At 61.4% G+C, this 18,011-nt stretch overlaps 1 protein-coding gene across 1 annotated transcript; it reads left to right on the top strand.

The window, feature by feature from the left end:
* Nucleotides 1-792: 792 nt before the first annotated feature.
* NR5A1 (nuclear receptor subfamily 5 group A member 1) lies at nucleotides 793-16,833 on the top strand. Its single transcript, XM_063174676.1, has 6 exons — nucleotides 793-894; nucleotides 1,266-1,407; nucleotides 4,815-5,455; nucleotides 12,534-12,653; nucleotides 13,156-13,303; nucleotides 16,586-16,833. The coding sequence occupies exons 1-6, from the start codon at nucleotides 793-795 to the stop codon at nucleotides 16,831-16,833; spliced, it is 1,401 nt and encodes a 466-aa protein (XP_063030746.1).
* Nucleotides 16,834-18,011: the final 1,178 nt, after the last annotated feature.

The following is an 18,011-nucleotide window of genomic DNA, read 5'->3' as shown; positions in this document are numbered from 1 at the left end:
TTGTGAAGCATGGATTCAGTACCTGCTGTCTGACAGGCAGACCAGGACACCATTGGGTGCTCTTGGTCGGTGGCCAGTGCTAGGTCCAAACTCATCTCCTCAGTGGTGGCCCCAGAGGAGATTCCAGGAGCTGCTGCACACCTCAGTGTTCCTCACACAGCTCTCCCTGGGCTGGCAGGGGCTGCTGGTGGGGGGTGATTTCTTTCTCAGAAAGCTGGTGGTCCAGGTCTGTGCACCAAGCAGAGCAGGCTCTTGCCCAGACATGGTGAATTTTGCTCCAGCCCTGAGACTCCTGGTTCTCAGCAGGTCCTGCCTCTCTCAGGCCAGACCCTCCAGAGAGGCTGGGGGACTTGTTGTTGCCCACAGACGGTGTGGGGGAGCAGGGAGGGTCTCACCCCCTTCCCGCAGAGCGGTGCCCCTTGCCTGTCCCTGGGGGAGTCCCGGGGGGATCCCCGATGCTGCCGAGGCCTGGCCGAGCCGCTCCCCAGCCCGGCCGCGGTGTCCCCGCTGCCCGGTCCCTCCGCCCCCGCCCCGTCCGTGCCGCCGCGAGCCGCCCGCTCTCCCAGAGGAGGTTCCCCAGCCCCGGGGGGCTGGCCGTGAGCCCGCACCAACATGGAGATGCTCTTCCAGGCGCTATAAAGAGCTCCGGCTCCCGCACCTGCCGCTCGGTCTCCACCGCGCCCACTCCCGGTCCGCACCCAGCGCCGGGGCTGGGGCCGCCGTCCGTCCCCTTGCCCGTCCCATCCCGTCCCGCTGACCGCGGCTCGTCCCGCAGCAGGGCCGCTGGAGGGGATGGACTATTCCTATGATGAGGACCTGGACGAGCTGTGTCCGGTCTGCGGGGACAAGGTCTCCGGGTACCACTACGGGCTGCTCACCTGCGAGAGCTGCAAGGTAGGACCGGCCGGGGCCGTGCGGGGCCGGGGCTGCGGGGCCGGGGCCGTGCGGGGCTGGGGAAACGCAGCCGGGGCCGTGCGGGGCCGGGGCTGCGGGGGGAGCGCTGCACGGGGACGGGGGCACCGGGGCTGTGCAGGGAGCGGGGAGGGGGCTCTGCAGGGCCCGGGGCAGCGGGACCGCCCGCGGGGCTTCTCTCGCCCGATTTCGTTAGCGGCGCATTCGCGCCCGGCGGCGGGAGGGGAGCGCGGCCGCGACGGGAGCCCCGAGCGCGGCGGGAGCCTGTGCCGAGCGCGGCTGGCGGGGACGGGGTGCCGGTGCCGGGATGCCGGTGTCGGTGACCGCCGCATCGCCGCCGCCCGCCGCCGCAGGGCTTCTTCAAGCGCACGGTGCAGAACAACAAGCACTACACCTGCACCGAGAGCCAGAGCTGCAAGATCGACAAGACCCAGCGCAAGCGCTGCCCCTACTGCCGCTTCCAGAAGTGCCTGACCGTGGGGATGCGCCTGGAAGGTAGGCATGGCATGGCACGGCACGGCACGGCACGGCACGGGGGGCGGCGGGGCCGGGGACTGGGTCGGGACTGTGCGGGGACTGTGCGGGGACTGTGCGGTTGCCGGGACCGGTCGCGCCGTCCCCGCCGCTGCCACCTCCCCGGGCCGGTCAGTCCCGCCGCCGCTTCGATTCCGTTTTTCCCTCCCAAGCTAAGGGAAAAATCGTTTTTTCGCGTCGTCTCCTTCTTTTCCTTGTTTCATTTTGTTTGTTTCATCGGGGTTCTTGCTGCTACGGCTTCAACTTTCCAGGATTTTTTTTTTTTTGCTGGCAGGAAGGTTGGGAAATAGCAAATAAATTACTGTTTTCCTTAAGGACATAATTCCAGAAGCTGAGACTTAAGAAAAAACGTTAAAAATTATGGGGATCGCAGTAAAACTGCCGCAGACCCATCACGAATTATATTTTTCCTCTCGGTGACATTTACTATAACGGATTTCTGACCCCCGGGGGGACGATCCCAGCCCCACAGCCGCCGCCTCTCTGTGATGTCGGCGCAGAGGATCCCGACATCAGAGTCGGGCCCCGACAGCCCGTGCCGCGGGCTCTGCAGCGCTGGGCATCCAGGAACGAAATGTATTTGAGGGGCCAGGTGGCTGGCACGGGATGGCAGAGCAAAGGCAGGGGCAGAGGGGCCCCCCAGCCCTGAGCCGGCCGCCCCCTCCCCACATCTCCCCTGAAATCGTTTGCGTTTTGCAGCGGTGGGAGCGGGCTGAGTCCCCCGCCCGAGCCTGGGGGGCTGAGCCGGGCTCGCTGCTCGGGACACGGCGCGGTCCATCGCAAAGTCCTTCGTGTTCTGGCTCCTGGCAGGGCGGCCGCTCGCTCCGGGAGGGGTGGGAGCCTGCGAGCAGAAGCGCAGGAGTGAGACACAACATCGATTCAGCCCCTGCAAACTCCCGGCGTGGGCTGCCTTCCAAACCTCTCTCCTCCCTGGGCTGGGTGAACTGGTGCCCTAAATCCGTCGGTGCATGCTCTGGCCGTTTAGATCGATGTCGCCAGGGGATTTGGGCCCTGGGCAGGGGCTGGAGACCCCACGGCAGACGGGCAGGGACAGAGGGAAAAGGCACGATCTCAATTTGTCCCTTTCCAGCAGTTTCTGTCGTGTATGCGTGGAGGTGCTTTAGCCCCAGAGCTGTCCCAACAGCCTTTTTGTGCGTTTCTTGCTGCTGGCTCCTCATCAGAGCTGGGCAGATGAGACAATCACCCTGCGAAAGTGATATTCCATGGAACCCTCTCTTTTGTAGTAAAAAGGAGACCACCTTTTTCATCTCCGAGTATTTTTGGGCAAGGCATCTGAGGTGATGTTTTGGAGGTGAGTCTACAGATCCACACAACAAGAGCACCCCCGAGGTGATTGATTTTGGGAACACGGTGTTGACACAGGCACCCCTCAAAGTGCCTGAAGGGAGGCGGCAGCGGGAGAAGCGCAGCCCTGGCCGAAGCTGCCCACAGCCCTGGGGGCACTGCCCATGGCACCTTCCAGGCCCCTGCCCAGGCAGAGAAAGGGGAGGCAGAGCCTGGCAGCACCTGGCCCAGTCAGGGCTCTGCACCGCGGTGAGAGCAGGCAAGGCAGTGCAGGTGGGAAGGGGCTGAGGGTGCTGGGGACCCCTCCTGCCATCGTCTGGGTGGGTGCCTCTGGGATCATCTGCAGATGGTTTTGGGGTTGTTGCTGGGGGTGCAGGCGCTTCATGGGTGGCTCCACTTGAGCCCCCTTGCCCTGGAGGTAGGGATGCAGCATCTTCCTCTCGGCTGTCTGCCGGGACACAGCAAATGGCAAGTTGTTCTCAATCCCAAGTGTGGCACAAATGGCAGGAAAAGCAGAGCAGGAGGGAATTAGAAGGCCTTTTCTCCCTTTGTGTTCTTGCTGGGAGAGGGGAGGAGGTGTATGCAGTTGCCTCTGGAGGGCTTGTGAGACCAGGCTGTGAGCAGCTCTCGCTGTGTGTGGGAGCGCAGGCAGCCCTAGGAGGGTCTCTGCTGTGCCCCCTTGCCCAGGGTCACTGGGGTTTGCTTTGGGATGCCATCCCTGGGCATCACTGTGCCCGACTGGAGCAGTGGTGGGATAACTTCGAGTGGGTGTGAGATTTGGGTTTTGGTGTGCTCTGAGGTTTGCGGCCAGGGCTACCAGACCTGCCTGTGCCAGCTCGGGCTGCCAGCCTGTGTGGGACCCCAGCAGGGGCGAGCACAGGTCTGAGTGTGGCCGGGGAGCCGGGAGCTGCCCGGACGGCTCTGCGCTGCCCAGAGGGGCATGGGCCGGCTCTGGGGAGCGGGGACGCTGCACCCCTCTCTTCAGAGGCTGCCGCTGGCAGCCCGCTCCAGCGAGATGCTGTTTTCATGAATAAAGAATGAGGGAGGAAGCCAGGGCGGCTCTCCTGGGAGCGCATTCCTGCTCGTCCTGGAAATGCTGCTGCTCCCGGCCACCCTCCGCCTTTCCAGCCTGCCCTGGGAGCGTTGGGGAGGTGCTCCAGCTCTCCGGGGGGGCTGGCCGTGAGCCCCAGGACAAGTAGGCGAAAGAAAGGCAGAGGTAACAGCTGAGAGGCAAAGCGGGACCCGCTGGCTGTCAGCAGGAACACGAGATAGCGGAGGGGCTCTGCCTTTGATGCTCGCTGCGGGCTGCTCTCGCCGGCGCACTCCTCCCCTGCTCCAGCCCCCGCTCCTGCCTGCAGCGATCTGGGGCTCTTCCCAGGGATGGCCGGGCAGAGCCCCGGAGCACGGCAGGGCAGGGCAGCGGGACAGCTCCTTCTGCAGAGGAGCACCTGCTCCCCTGCACGTTGGCAGGTCCTTGGGGTTTTTGCGTTGGTGGAACATCTGCTTTGCTGCAGCGTCAGAGGGACTCTGCCAGCGGGATGCTCCAGCAGAGCCTTCGCCACGGCTGGGATCCCAGGGCCGGGGGGTGAAGTGCATCCCAGCCGTGCTGCCCGAAAAAGGGGCAGGGATCTGCTGGGAAGTAGCACGTGCAGCCTGAACGGAGGGAACCAGGCTCCTGAGGGGACTGTGGGGTCCCAGGCTCTGTAGGGACAATGCCAGAGCTGGTCTGGTGACACGGGTTGTTAAAATTAGAGTGTGAAATCCCCTTCTCTGCCCAGGCTTTAAGGGCTGTCCCCTCAACCCACGGGGAATGAAAGCTGCTTTTTCCCCCAGCTCGTTTCGTAGTGAAAGCCCGAAGTCTCTTCCTTTCCTGCAATCCCCAGAGGCTCTGAGGGTGGCATTGGCTCAGCTGGGAGTGACACAATCTTTCTGCAAAGGTTTCCCCAGTGCTCCCCAAACTCTTTTTGCCACTATGTCCCCCAGCACTTTCCCTGTGCCCTGTGGAAGCCCTGATCTCTGTCCATGTGGGTTCACTGCAGTGTCTGCCCTCTCTCTGTCTGCAGCTGTCCGTGCAGACCGGATGCGTGGAGGGAGGAACAAGTTTGGACCCATGTACAAGCGGGACCGTGCCTTAAAGCAGCAGAAGAAAGCTCTGATCCGAGCCAACGGCTTCAAGCTGGAGAGCGTGCCTCAGATCATGTCCCCGGTGCAGAGTGACTACAGCCTGTCCTCCAGCATCCACAGCATCCACGCCATGTCCAAGCCCCTGCCGCCCAACCCGGCCGCCCTGACGCCCGTGGACTACGAGCGCAGCCCCTACGGGACCCCATCCCTGGGCATGGCTGTGCCCGGGCACGCGCCCCTGCCCGCCTACCACTACCCCTCCTTCCCCAACCGCACCATCAAGTCCGAGTACCCCGACCACTACACAGCCGCCCACGAGGCCGTGCCTGCCTACGTGTACCCAGAGACCTACCCCAGCAGCTCGCCCCCCGACATCCCCGAGCTCATCCTGAAGCTGCTGCAGCTGGAGCCCGACGAGGCCCAGGTGAAGGCACGGATACTGTCCTGCCTGCAGCAGGAGCAGGGCAAGGGTCGGCACGAGAAGCTCAGTACCTTCGGCCTCATGTGCAAGATGGCCGACCAGACCCTCTTCTCCATCGTGGAGTGGGCACGGAGCTGCATCTTCTTCAAGGAGCTGGAGGTAGGAGCTGTCAGCAGGACGGGCGCTGCTCTGGGGGGACGATGGGGCAGGGTTGAGGCTGCCCATCCCCGACGATGGGATGTGGCTATGGGCAGGATTGAGGTGAAATGTTGTGAGGACGGGGAAACACCCGTGGGCACAGGCCTGGGGCCATCACTGCAGATCTGCTGGCACGTGCCAGTCCTGCTCCCAGCTCCTGCAGGGCTGGAGGTGCCAGGGCCAGGCTGTGGTGCCGGAGCGATTCCCACTCTGTGTGGGGCTGATGATTTCAGATTCATCACAGCAGGGGCAGCTGTTGAGGCAATTGCCGGCAGAGTGACTGTGGTGTCAAGCTCAAGACATAATTGAAAAATGTAACGTTGAGGAATTATAGTTGAGACAATTCTCTCCCCTGCCTTTAGGAGGAAAATCGATGTGGTCAGGTGGGCGCTATTAGCACCAGGCAGCAGGGGCAGCCCGAGCCTGCTCCAGAGCTGTGACTGCTGCCAGCAGCCCACGAGTGTGCCCAGCTGGGGGACATGGAGCTGAGCTCCATCCTGCCAAGGCATCCCCTCTAGCAAATGTCCCTGAACATTTACTGCAGCCAGGGAAGGGTTAGCAGGGCTGGAGCAGCTTCTGCCATCCTGCACACCTTGACAAGCTTACAGAAATTTTCCATTCATGTTCTGGGCTGACTTAAGATCCCAAACTAGTGCAAAAATAGGAGAGAAAATTTTGCAACATGGCCAAAACCCAGAGCAACATACTGGGGCAGCTGTGATGAGACTCAGGTGCTTTCTTGTGTTTCCAGCATGAGATTGTACTACCCGGCTCTGGCCAAAATCACCTTCTTCCAGTGGGACTGTGCTGTAGGACAGAACCAGGCTCTTCCCTGTGCCCAACAATGGGTGCCATGGGGCTGAGTGTGGCCAAGCCTCGTGGCTCAAAATAGCCCCCATCGTTCAGAACAGTGTCAGGAAATGGCATTGTGGGGGTGGGTTGGGCTTGTTTCAATCATATCAGTGTCCAGCCTGGATTTTGGGAACAGGGTGGTTGTTGTTTTGCAGGAGATATTGTAAACAGTGTAAATTCAGTTCCCAGCTGTATAGCTGTGTAGCCTTGTAGCCCCATTGTCAGCGTGATTGTGCCACCAAAATAGGCTGTTCCTGTGTGAATCGGTGTTGGCGGGTGCTCCTCCTGCCGTGGGACTCTGGGGGGGTGGCAGTGCCTCAGGCCTCACCTGGGCACAGCTACCAGTGTCCTGCTGGGAGCAGGGCATGTGCCCTGCCATGCTCAGGACAGGGGGTTTGGTGCTCAGCGGGTGCCCACATCCATCACTGCCATCCTGGGGGCTCAAGTTTTTGCCTTATCCACATGGTGATTATGGGGTGCATTCCCAGCACCTCCCAGGGCTGGGGACTGCACAGGGCCCACAGCCCACCCTGGCTCCAGCGGCAGAGGGGGAATGAGGCTTGGCTGTCCTTGGCTCCCTCCTGTGCACAGAGCCCCGGGCAGCGCCGAGCCCAGCACAGAGCAGCCCTGGTATCCTCAGTGCCCCCACCTGGGGCTGCCCCTGCCCACCCCACACGGCTCATCCTCCCTGGCCAGGGCAGAGGCTTTTCCAGGCATGGGAGAGCAGCCAGTGGGAAGCAGGAGCAGTTCTGAGAACCTGAATCCCCATTCCTGCTCCTGCCTGGCACATAAAGCCGGCGGCGCCGGGGCGGTAAATGAACTCCTGCTAGCGCAGGGTTTATGGCTCTGCCCTAAAACCAGCACGGAGCAACATCGCAATCTCCGGGATCGATGGCATGGCAGTCCCTGCTGGGGGCTCGGGGCTCTCAGGGCAGGGCTGCAGCAGCCCTCTCCATGCCCTGGGAAGCTCTGTGTGAAGGTGACAGTCCCCAGCCCCAGCAGGGAAGGGCTGTTGGCCGAGGCCAGAGCAGGGATCCAGGCTGGAAAGGCACCGTGCTGGGACACCTCTCCAGGGCATCGTGCCAGGCTGGCACTACATGGGAGGAGGTGCAGGCAGGTGAGAAGGGGGGTGTGGGCAGATTGCTCCATCATGGATTGCCCTGCCTGAGCTGGCCCAGCACTGCTGTGCTCCTTCCACAGGGCTGTTAGCAGAGACCTGGCTTCTCCCTGGGGCCTCACAGGGAGCCTGGAGAGGATGGAGCAAATCTTCAGGGGCATGGGGAGCTGCTGGCTCACACCTGGTTAGGACGAGCCTTTGGTGCCTGCCCAGGGAGACTGGGAGCAGTTTCCCCTGGAGCTGGCTCCCCAGTCTAGCTCCCATTCCCATTCCCACCCTAGCAATCTGCCGAGGGCAGAATGGGTGCTTTGCTCTGCTGTCTCCACACTCCTGGCCTGGTGGCTGGGCCGGGAGACATCGGGAGAGCCCCCCTGGCTCCAGCGCTGCGCCCGGGGAAGGAGGGGGGCCACGGGCTAATGGCCTCTTGACATCGGCTCGCACGCCACGTCCGCCCGCAGGCGCGGGGCAGTCAGATTGAAAACAGATTTAACTTCCCAGATATATCGTTTCATTTAAGGGCCAGTAATTCTGTCAGTCTGCCACTGACAAACGAGGGTCCCCATGCCAATCCGCCGGGAGACTGATGTCGCGGCGCTCATCCCGTGTCACCAGGAGGAGAATTACGGACTGCGCTGGCCTTCGGAGGCAAGACTAATAACGCTGCTGGGCAGAGGGGATTTGGGGGCCCGCCTGCTCATCGAGGGCCGGCCAGAGCCGCGGCGCGAGGCCGCGCGGGCGGAGGGGGAAGAGGTCAGCGCTGACGCCCATAAATACGAACTTTAACTGAGTCTAGATGAGATGTGTCAGGACTGAGGGAAGATTTGCAGCATCTTTTCAGGAAGAAAAATATAGGCCGGGGGTGAAATATATTTTGTTGGGTTGTGAGTCTCAGGCAACTTTGTCCTTTCAGATGTAATTTTTTTATATGTATATGGAGAGACAGACAGAGGGATGTGCACGCACGCAGGCGCTTTTGCACGCTCACATTGTGTCTGGTTTTGGTGAGGTTTATACACACGAGTCTTGCACAGCCTGGTTTATATAGGTGTCGCTGCCATACCTACATATCAATATCGTGAGCACAGGGTTGCAGTGACCTTTAGATTGGGATGAGCAGCCAGGAATGTTAAACAAATTGCCACAGTTCCAGCCCGAAGGCCAGGCTGGGCTGGGTGTGCAGTGGGTCCCTGCAGCGCTGGAGGGGCACAGCACCGCTGCAGGGTGCTGGGATGGTGCCGACCCCTTCCTCAGCCCTTTTGTGCCAAGGGCCTGGGGCAAACCACCCTCCATGCACAGGCAAGCTCCAGGGATGGGGGCATGCTCAGGGCAGCACTGTTCCCACACACCCAGGGGTCCCTGAGGTCACTGGGTCTGTCTGCTGGGCTGCCCTCCCTCAGCTGTGCTCAGAGATCCCAGAGCCACACAAAGCCTATTTGCAGTCAATTGCTCCTCTGCCTTTAACATGTGGGTCATCTTGACCCCATCTCCTGGCCGATGGCCAGAGCGTTTTTGGCAGATTTAAAATCTCCTTCTGGTGGTGGATGCTGCAGCAATGTTTAGCATCCCGTGCACTGGGGGAAATGTGCTGTTGCCCTGCCTGCAGAGCCATGGTGCCCGTGCAGCCAGGGCTGCAGCAGCCTGGGAGCCAGCAGGGAGATGGGATCCTGGCCTAGCCACACTGGTGTGGGTGGGTATTTGTTTTAGGATGCACATCGTGGTGGTACCTGGGCAGGGCAATGGGGACCTGCACTGACCATTAACACCTTGGACGTGTGTGGGTTTGCCATTGCGGGTCGCTGGTGGACACCAATCCCCTTCCACACTTCTCAGTAGCCGAGGTGATGGCTCCTGCTTGCACTCAGGAATTGCTGGGGCTGCTTGGGGCGCTGGCATGTGCCACACACCTGCCAGAGGGCTGTGGGGCAAATCCTGGGATCTGGAAGGACGCCTGGAGGGCATCTGTGTGGTGGGGACAGGTCAGGAGTATCCAAGTGCTGCTTGGGCCCGTGGCTGGGGATGGATGTCCTGGCACCAGCTCAGGGCTTCCTGCCAGAGCAGGGCTGCTGGTGGGCCACTCTCCTTCCCAAAGCAGCGGTACCCAGGGTGGGGCTGTCCTGAACCAGCCGTGCAGGGAGCACTGAGGCGCTGCACCATCCCTGCCTGGCCTGGGCACACTCTGGGAGCCCCAACACCCGCAGGGACTCCCTCATCTTGTACCTATGAACCTACAGGGAAGGTTGCAGAGGATTTAAAACTACCTCCACATGCAGGTCCTGCATTCCCATCCCTGGGCAGCACCATCCCTGCCTCCCCCCAGCACCTTTCCCACAGAGAATTGCATTTTCTGTGGGTTGCAGCCCATCAGGGATTGCTCTTCCAGGGTGGGGAGGGTTTCACTGCGTGTTTGTGAATGGGTTAAATGCTCGCTTCAAAAAAAGATAAGGATTGCCTCTCAAAGACAGCTTGCATCAGGCCTTTGATAAAGCACTCTGAGGAAGAGCCTTGACATTAAAAGGAAGATCCTTTGCTTAACTTTTAACGGGAGCGTGCGTGCTGCCGCCTCACCTTGCTGGGAGGATTGATTGCCTCTGAGTGCCCTCCATTAGCAGCCCCTGCTCCTTCAGGCCAGGCCAGGGTGGGGGGCACCGGGGACCCCCAGCCTGAGCCCCTGCAGCAGAGCCCCAGTGCCAGAGCAGGGCCGTGGGGGCTGCCCGCTGCCACCCAGCCTGGGCATGGCACACCCTGCTGGTGCTGGGCACAGCCCCACGGAGCCCAGCCAGCCGTGACTGGCCCACAGAGCCCCCAGCCCACCCCATCGTGTCCCCAGGCCCATTCCCCTGTGCCATGGCCATGTGGCTCTGGTGCACTGCGACGTTTCCAGGAAACACCACGGCACATTGGAGCGTGCTGGCAAAGGAACTGCCCTGCAGCAGCCATGGAGGGTGAAATGTGCTGCTGAGGGGCTTCAGGCTTCAGCCAAACACCCCTCAGAGCTTGGGAGAAGCTGATTAGTAATTTTTAAAGGAAGAAAATAAGGTTTCAGAATTATTGAAGTGCTTTCTTTGGAAAAGCTAACTTTTTAAAAAGGTTTTCAAGGCAAAGCCTTCTGTCTGCCTCTTCTGGAGCTCATCCCGCTCAGGAATGAGGCACAGGAAAGAACTTCCAAAACAACTCCCTGACTGAGCCAGAGCGGAGGCTGGGACAGTGCAGCTGGGCTGGCCCCAGATCCGTGCTTGGGTTAGCCACAGATCCCAGCTTGGGTTAGCCACAGATCCCTGCTCTGGCTGGCCACAGATCCCAGCTTGGGTTAGCCACAGATCCCTGCTCCGGTTAGCCACAGATCCATGCTCTGGTTGGCCACAGATCCCAGCTTGGGTTAGCCACAGATCCCAGCTTGGGTTAGCCACAGATCCCTGCTCCGGTTAGCCACAGATCCATGCTCTGGTTAGCCACAGATCCCTGCTTGGGTTAGCCACACCTCTCTGCTCTGGTTAGCCACAGATCTCTGCTCAGGCTGGCCACTGCCACAGCTAGCCACTTGCCTTCTGGCAGGGGGCACCAGGGGTGCAGAAAATCTCTATTTTGGTTTAGAGCACAATGAGCATTTCCCCAGGGTTTTGTTGAGCAGCTGACCAGGAACCTCACACTCTGAAGTGCTGGGCCACAAACAGCAGCTGCTGCACTGGCTGGGGGACGAGGGGCAGCCCCACAGGCGGGCAGGAGCGGTGCCACAGACCTGTCACAGTGCCCACGGCCCCACAGCTGGGCAGGAGCGATGCCACAGACCTGTCACAGTGCCCACAGCCCCACAGGTGGGCAGGAGCGGTGCCACAGACCTGTCACAGTGCCCACAGCCCCACAGATGGGCAGGAGCGGTGCCACAGCCCTGTCACAGTGCCCACGGCCCCACAGCTGGGCAGGAGTCACTGCCTTCCCACTCCACCTCTTCCCTGCCCTGCCACACTCCCAGCTCTGGCCACCCACCACCCTCGAGAGACAAATCCCCACGGCTCGCGGGGAGCGCCGGCTCTGAGACCATAAAGCTCTTTCTCATCTGGCTTCTATTCCTTCTGCAATCTCCCAGCACGGGTTTATTGCAGCCTCTTCAGCAGAACGAGGGCATTATCCAGCCCTGTGATGCTGCATCTGTCTTCCCTCTATTAACGGGGGAGCACAATGGCCCTGCGGAGCTCGGCTGCGGGCACTGGATTTGCTCCTCGGGGCCGTGGTGGAGGCAGTTCTGTAATCCCAACCCTTTCCCCACACTGGCCCTCAGCAGAGGGGAGTCAGGCAGGGCAGGAGCTCAGCTGGTTGTGGGAAGGAGTTGGGGTTCAGTGGGGAGCAGTGCCGAGGCCATGGAGCCGGTGACCTGTGGTGTTTCTTGGCAGGACAGCGGGGAAGGCAGCGTGATGGCTCTGCAGCTGCTGGCTCTGGCAGCTCACCCCACCAGTCACTGCTGCTCCTGCAGCCCCAGTGCCCTGTGACACCTCTGGGGACCCTTCCAGGCAGTGTCCTGGCTCAGCCCCTCCCAGGGACAGTCCCAGGTGTTTCTCTGGGCACACACACACAGTGGCCCATGTACAGCAGGGCACGTGGTCACAAGTGCGTGTGTTGGTGCGTGGGCAGGGCCGGGCTGGCAGCTGCAGGGCACAGCGATGTCCCACACCCAGCAGCTCCCCCAGCCTGCCATCCTGGCCAGGACTCGGGATGGGCACTGCCCTCTTTCGTTTTAAAGTATCCAGAGAGGCTCTCTGGACACACAGGCCCTTTGTGCAGCCACCGCGTGCCCCTCCCGCAGTCATTTTGTTAAAATTTGTGTGCAGTTTGAGGAGGTTGTGCCTGCTGGGGGAAGACCCGTGCTGATAAGAGCCAGCCAGTGCCACTGAAACATGTTGAGCTGCTTTGAAGGCAGCTCTGCAAAGCCACCTGCCCGAGGTGCCCCTTTCTGGGGTGCAGCTCCAGCTCTCCATGCTCACCCCAGGGGATGCCCCTCCCATGGGATTCCTGCCAGGCACAGCGTGGGTGCTGTGCCCTGCAGCACAGGGGGTGTCAGCTCCTGCTCTCTTTCAGGTGGGTGACCAGATGAAGCTGCTGCAGAACTGCTGGAGTGAGCTGCTGGTGTTTGACCACATCTACCGGCAGCTGCAGCACGGCAAGGAGCACAGCGTGCTGCTGGTCACTGGCCAGGAGGTGAGGAATGGCCTCAGGACTGTGGGGGTGCTGTGGAGGGGCAGTGGGGATGGGCAGGGGCTGCAGGGGGGAATGGAGTGACTTCTTTTTTCTTTCATCCCAGTGTGGCCAACTCGGCATGGGGCAGGCAGGGGGTGTTGTTACACTCTGGGTCTGCTTGTGCAGAAGGTCCCATCCTGTCCCATCCTGTCCCATCCTGCCACACAGCTCCTGGCTCTGGAGAATAGTGTTTCTTAAGGAGAGACCAACAGCTCCACCTGCACTGTCAGCAGTGGGATGGGAGGAGATGTGGAGTGGAGTGGCTTTTGGAGATGTGGTGCCTGCAATTCCAGCACCCTGTTTAAAATGGTGTTCCCATTCCACCCATCAGTCTTTTTGTGACACCCCTACTGCTCAGTCGGTGCTCAGGGCTGGATCCAGCCCCTGCCCCGTGTGAGGAGCCCTGCAGCAGGCTGCGGGGGACGGGGGCTGCCGCAGCTGATGCCCCCTGTCCCTGTCGCAGGTGGACATGTCGGCCATCGCAGCCCAGGCCGGCTCCATCCTGAACACGCTGGTGCTGCGGGCGCAGGAGCTCGTCCTGCACCTGCACTCGCTCCAGGTGGACCGGCACGAATTCGTCTGCCTCAAGTTCCTCATCCTCTTCAGCCTCGGTGAGTGCAGCAGGGGGGCACTGGGGCAGCGCTCCGGGGTCTGGCTGTGCTGCACACACGGCCCGGGCTCCGGCGGGGTCACAAGGGGGCTTTTAACGAGGAGCCGGGAGCGAGAGCTGGCTCCTGTCCGTCCCCCTCTCCTGTCCCGGGACCCAAAGCCTCTCCCCCTGCGGGGCCGGGCTCTGCTCCAGCTGCAGGGGACGTTGTCACCGTGCCTGTTTTGGTGGCTCTCCCCTGGCAGGGGCAGGGAAACAAGCGCTGATACGGCTGCGGAAAACAGGCGTGTTGACAGAGGCGGCCGGGCCGGGCCGGCCCTATCAGCCGGGATTTGCGTCAGAGAGCCGGGCACAGCGCTGGGCTCGGCTCTGATTAGGCTCGGCCTGGAGCCTGCGGTGGGGCACGCCGGCGCGTTCACACCTCCCACCTCAGCCAGACTAAATAACCGCAGAGCCGTGGGCGTTGCTGCCCTGCTGCCACAGCCCGAAACGGGCCCGGCGTGGCACAGCCCGCTCCTGCGCCTGGCATCCGTCCCGGTGTCAGCCGAGCGCTGGTGCTGGCACGGTGAGCTTGGTGGGCTTGGTGGGCATGGTGAGCCCTCCGCCGTCCGTGGCAGACCTGTCTCCATCCCCATCCCCATCCCTGTCCCCATCCCTGTCCCCATTCCAGCGCCTTGCCTCTGTGCCTGCACTTCTGCACCCGCGGGGTCCCGGCCAGGGACCAGCGGTGGGAGCTGCGCTGCTGCCCCGTCCTGCACCTGCAGCATCTCCTCCCTCGGCTCTCCTTTCCTCTGGAGCTGTTTGGAAACCCAGAGAAGGAGAGCCGATAATTCGCTGCTCCAGCAGTGATAAGGTGTGGCACAAACAGTGCCCGGGCTGGGAAATGAACGAGCCGGGGGGCTCGGACCCCGAGCCAGGACCTGCCCCGGCTGCTGCCCGGGGGCTCAGCGCCAGCAGAGCCGGGTCCCCCATCTGCCCGGGTCCCCCGTGTCCCCTGGCACGGCACAGCCCAGCACACCACAGCACGGCACGGCACAGCACAGCTCAGCACGGCACGGCACAGCCCAGCACGGCACAGCCCAGCACGCCACAGCACGGCACGGCACAGCACAGCACAGCTCAGCACGGCACGGCACAGCTCAGCATAGCACGGCACATCACGGCACAGCTCAGCACAGCACAGCTCAGCACAGCACGGCACGGCACGGCACAGCTCAGCACAGCACACCACACCACACCACACCACAGCACGGCACAGCTCAGCACAGCACGGCACAGCACAGCGAGCAGGAGCAGTGTCCCCCCGACGGCCTCCCCCGAGCAGCGGCTTTCAGGGAGGGCGTGGAATCCAATAGCCGTGTTTTCCCTTACATCATTTTGCCCCAAATGCAACTTTTTCTCTCCATATTGCAGAGCTCACTTGGAGTAATTTGCCCTTCGTAGGCTCAGCTGTAGAGGACGGGATTGTGTATTATGTGCAGGATGTAATTGCCTTTAACAAGAGAATTTCCACATTTACCACTCTGCCACAGCACAGTCAAAGCCAAGCCCTGTTCACAAGAGCTGCCATTTGAGTTCTAAATAGATTTCTCTCCTGAGCAGGTAAAGAGATTTAATTAAAATTAGGGCTTCTCAAAATAGCAATATTTATGAGGACGGCACAGGTTAGCTTTGTTCTACAGAAGGGCTTAATAGAGCCTTAATGGATTGACCTATCATTCGATTTCATGACTTACATTCATGAAGCAGCTACTCTTGGGGAGGGGAGGAAAAGAGGCTTTTATAGCCCACATTCCCTTAAGCGTTTGCAATTTATCAGCAGCTTCTCCCAAACAAAAGGAGCTGTGAATAGGAAGAACACTTGAGGGCATAGAAATAATCCCAGGCATATCTGTATGTGTGATGGGAGGCTTTGTCACAGGACAGTCTTTGCAACTGCTGCAGTGTCTCTAAATGAAGTGAGTCAATGTTATTTGGACAACATTCTTTATTCCTTGCAGGAATGAAAAGATTATTCAAATATTCAATTAAACAGTGAATAGGGTCTTTCAGAGAACCAGGTGAGTTCATCGAGTAGAACTAGCTATTGTTGAGCCAACTCAGGGGATAGATTTGACATTTATCAATATAACTTCTTTTTTTTAATGACATGCACAATAACCTTATGCAGATAAAGAGATTTCATAACAACAACCCGGGTAGCAGGAGACAATAGGAGCAAATGTGCTGTCAGAGTGAAAAGGGAAGGGTGATCTGATCCCCTGCACCTTGGCACAACCTGTGCCCTTTGTGCCTGCCCCCGCAGTGCCCGTGGCCGTGGGCACGGCCCGGGGCAGGGGCTCCCCTCCGTGGGGCTCCTCAATCCCCCCGGCCACACCTCTGACCCCGGCAGGGCTGCAGCAGCCGTGGGTGCCACCGTCCCTTCAAGGGACCCCAAACTCCCAGCTTGGCCAGACCCAGAGCTCAGATTTCCCCGTTTGCAGCCCGTGAGTGGGGATTTGGCACATCAGGTCTGTGTGCAGCACAGCCAGGGGGCTGTGAGCGAGGCGGTGCTCCCGCGTACCTCGTCCTGCACAGTGAATCCACTGAATCCCCTTGGCCTGGATGGACCGTGCCAGGGCTCCTGGGGTCTCTGCCGGGCAGGTGTGTGGGACCTTGCCTGTGTGCAGCTGCAGGTGGTGATGGGGCAGTGCCCAGCCCTGGTTCTTAAAGCCACAGAAATCTGTGTGCAGGGACAATTGACCCTGCCTGCCCCTCGGTGCCGCAGCCTGCTGAGCTGTCACTGCCCTGCAGAGCTGTCACTGCCCTGCTGGCACCAAAGCTGGCAGCAGGATTATGGGAAGCTGCTGTGGCCCTGGCCAGGCGTGGAGGATTAGGGTTTCCAGGCTGGTGAGCCTGGTTGCCACATTGGAAAGACCAGGTTTATCAGGGAATTAATTCAGCCGCTTCCTCGACCTTCAGGAATTAAAGAGGGCTGATGGCAGCGGCTCCCGATGTGTTGGCACAGCTGGCAGCACCTTCTGGATGTGCAGCTTCCCGGGCAGCGAGGGCAGGGAGACAGCAGTCCTACTGCCAGGGGGTTTGGAATCTGTCTCCAGCATCAGGGAACACCTGGGCAGCGGGGCAGGGATGGAGAGCCCTGGCTGGGTAGGGATGGGGTGTGGGACCCTCCTGCACTGTTTTCACGCAGAGTGTGGGTCCCTCCTGGCACACCCAGCACGGTGTGGCGCAGAGGGGGCAGAGCCGTGAGTTTGGCACCATTTCACACCCACGCTCCCCCCTGCAGACGTGAAGTACCTGGAGAACCACACGCTGGCCAAGGACGCGCAGGAGAAGGCCAACGCGGTGCTGCTGGAGTACACGGTGTGCCACTACCCGCACTCGGCCGACAAGTTCCGCCAGCTGCTGCTCTGGCTGGCCGAGGTGCGGGCGCTGAGCCTGCAGGCCGAGGAGTACCTGTACCACAAGCACCTCAGCGGGGAGGTGCCCTGCAACAACCTCCTCATCGAGATGCTGCACGCCAAGCGGACTTGAGCGGCCAGGCAGGAGCCGGCAGCACCGCAGTGCCTCCAGCAGGGGCAGGGGCACGGGCAGGGGCAGGGCAGGGCAGGGGCAGGGGCAGGGCAGGGCAGGGGCAGGGGCAGGGGCAGGGGCAGGGGCAGGGGCAGGGCAGGGGCAGGGGCAGGGGCAGGGGCAGGGCAGGGGCAGGGGCAGGGCAGGGGCAGGGGCAGGGCAGGGCTGGCACGGGGCTGCAGGAGCCTCCCCCTGCCTGCCCTCCTCTGCCATGCTATGTAACCTCTGCCCTTGGAAGCGCCCAGCAGGTCCGTGCACAGCAGGGACAGGTGAGGCTGCAGGGCCGTGCCTTGGCACTGCCCCGTTGGCAGCGCTGACCTCAGCTCCACGCACACCTGGTGCCCAAACCTGTCCCCTGCCAGCCCGGCCCAGCAGCACCAAGGAAGGGGAAAGCCTGTGCCGGCTTTTCTCCTGTTTCTGCTCCTGCTGCCCCCACCAGCTGTTCCTTGACTGTCACCATCCCTCCCCGACCCTGCCCACGTCTCAGGGCCCTCGTGCGCAGGGCAGGAGAGAGGGGAGGTGAAACCCCCCAGGCTGGGGTTTTCTGGTGGCTGAGGTGTCTCCAGGCACCGGGGAACACACAGAGGTGCTGGATTTCTGCAGGAATCCACACAGAATGTGGGGGCCGTGCTGGAGGTGTCGGCCCCATGCAGCAGGGCCAGGACCTCAAGGTGCAGATGCCAGGTCCCAATTGCTGCCAGCTCTGTCCTGAAGCTGCCCTGGCAAGGACAGGGCAGGCAGGGCTGGGCAGTGCTGAACCCTCAGCTGAGGAGCATTTTCCCAGTGCCTGCTGGTGCTGGAGGCAGCAGCTCTGTGCCAGCCACAGGCACCACAGCTCAGTCCTGCCCACAGCTGTGGGGGCAGAGCAGTCAGGCTGGAGGGACGTGCAAGCTCCAGCATGTGCTCAGGATATTGGGGACACTTGGGGAGCTCTGCAGTGCCCCCCTGCATTTATGTGCTGAGTGAGTGGGTGAGGAGGAATCAGGATTGACCTGCACTTCATGCTGGGCCCCCTGGCCCCCTCCTTTGCTCTGCCATGAACCCAGGGGACAGCAAATGCTGTGCCAAAGCCACAGGCAAAGAACTCTCTGTTCCTGCCCCACCGTGGGACTGGGGCTCACAGACAGGACTGGGAGCAC

The sequence above is a fragment of the Melospiza melodia genome, chromosome 22 (genome assembly GCF_035770615.1).
Source record: "Melospiza melodia melodia isolate bMelMel2 chromosome 22, bMelMel2.pri, whole genome shotgun sequence".
NCBI classification, from domain to species: Eukaryota; Metazoa; Chordata; class Aves; order Passeriformes; family Passerellidae; genus Melospiza; species Melospiza melodia.
This window is presented reverse-complemented; position numbering and strand designations above follow the sequence as displayed.

Bases quoted from the DNA above. Each gene is read 5' to 3' on its own strand.
- NR5A1 (XM_063174676.1), top strand. From the start codon at position 793: ATGGACTATTCCTATGATGAGGACCTGGACGAGCTGTGTCCGGTCTGC. The intron at 895-1,265 runs GTAGGACCGGCC...CCGCCGCCGCAG, and splicing joins TCACCTGCGAGAGCTGCAAG to GGCTTCTTCAAGCGCACGGT. The intron at 13,304-16,585 runs GTGAGTGCAGCA...TCCCCCCTGCAG, and splicing joins CCTCATCCTCTTCAGCCTCG to ACGTGAAGTACCTGGAGAAC.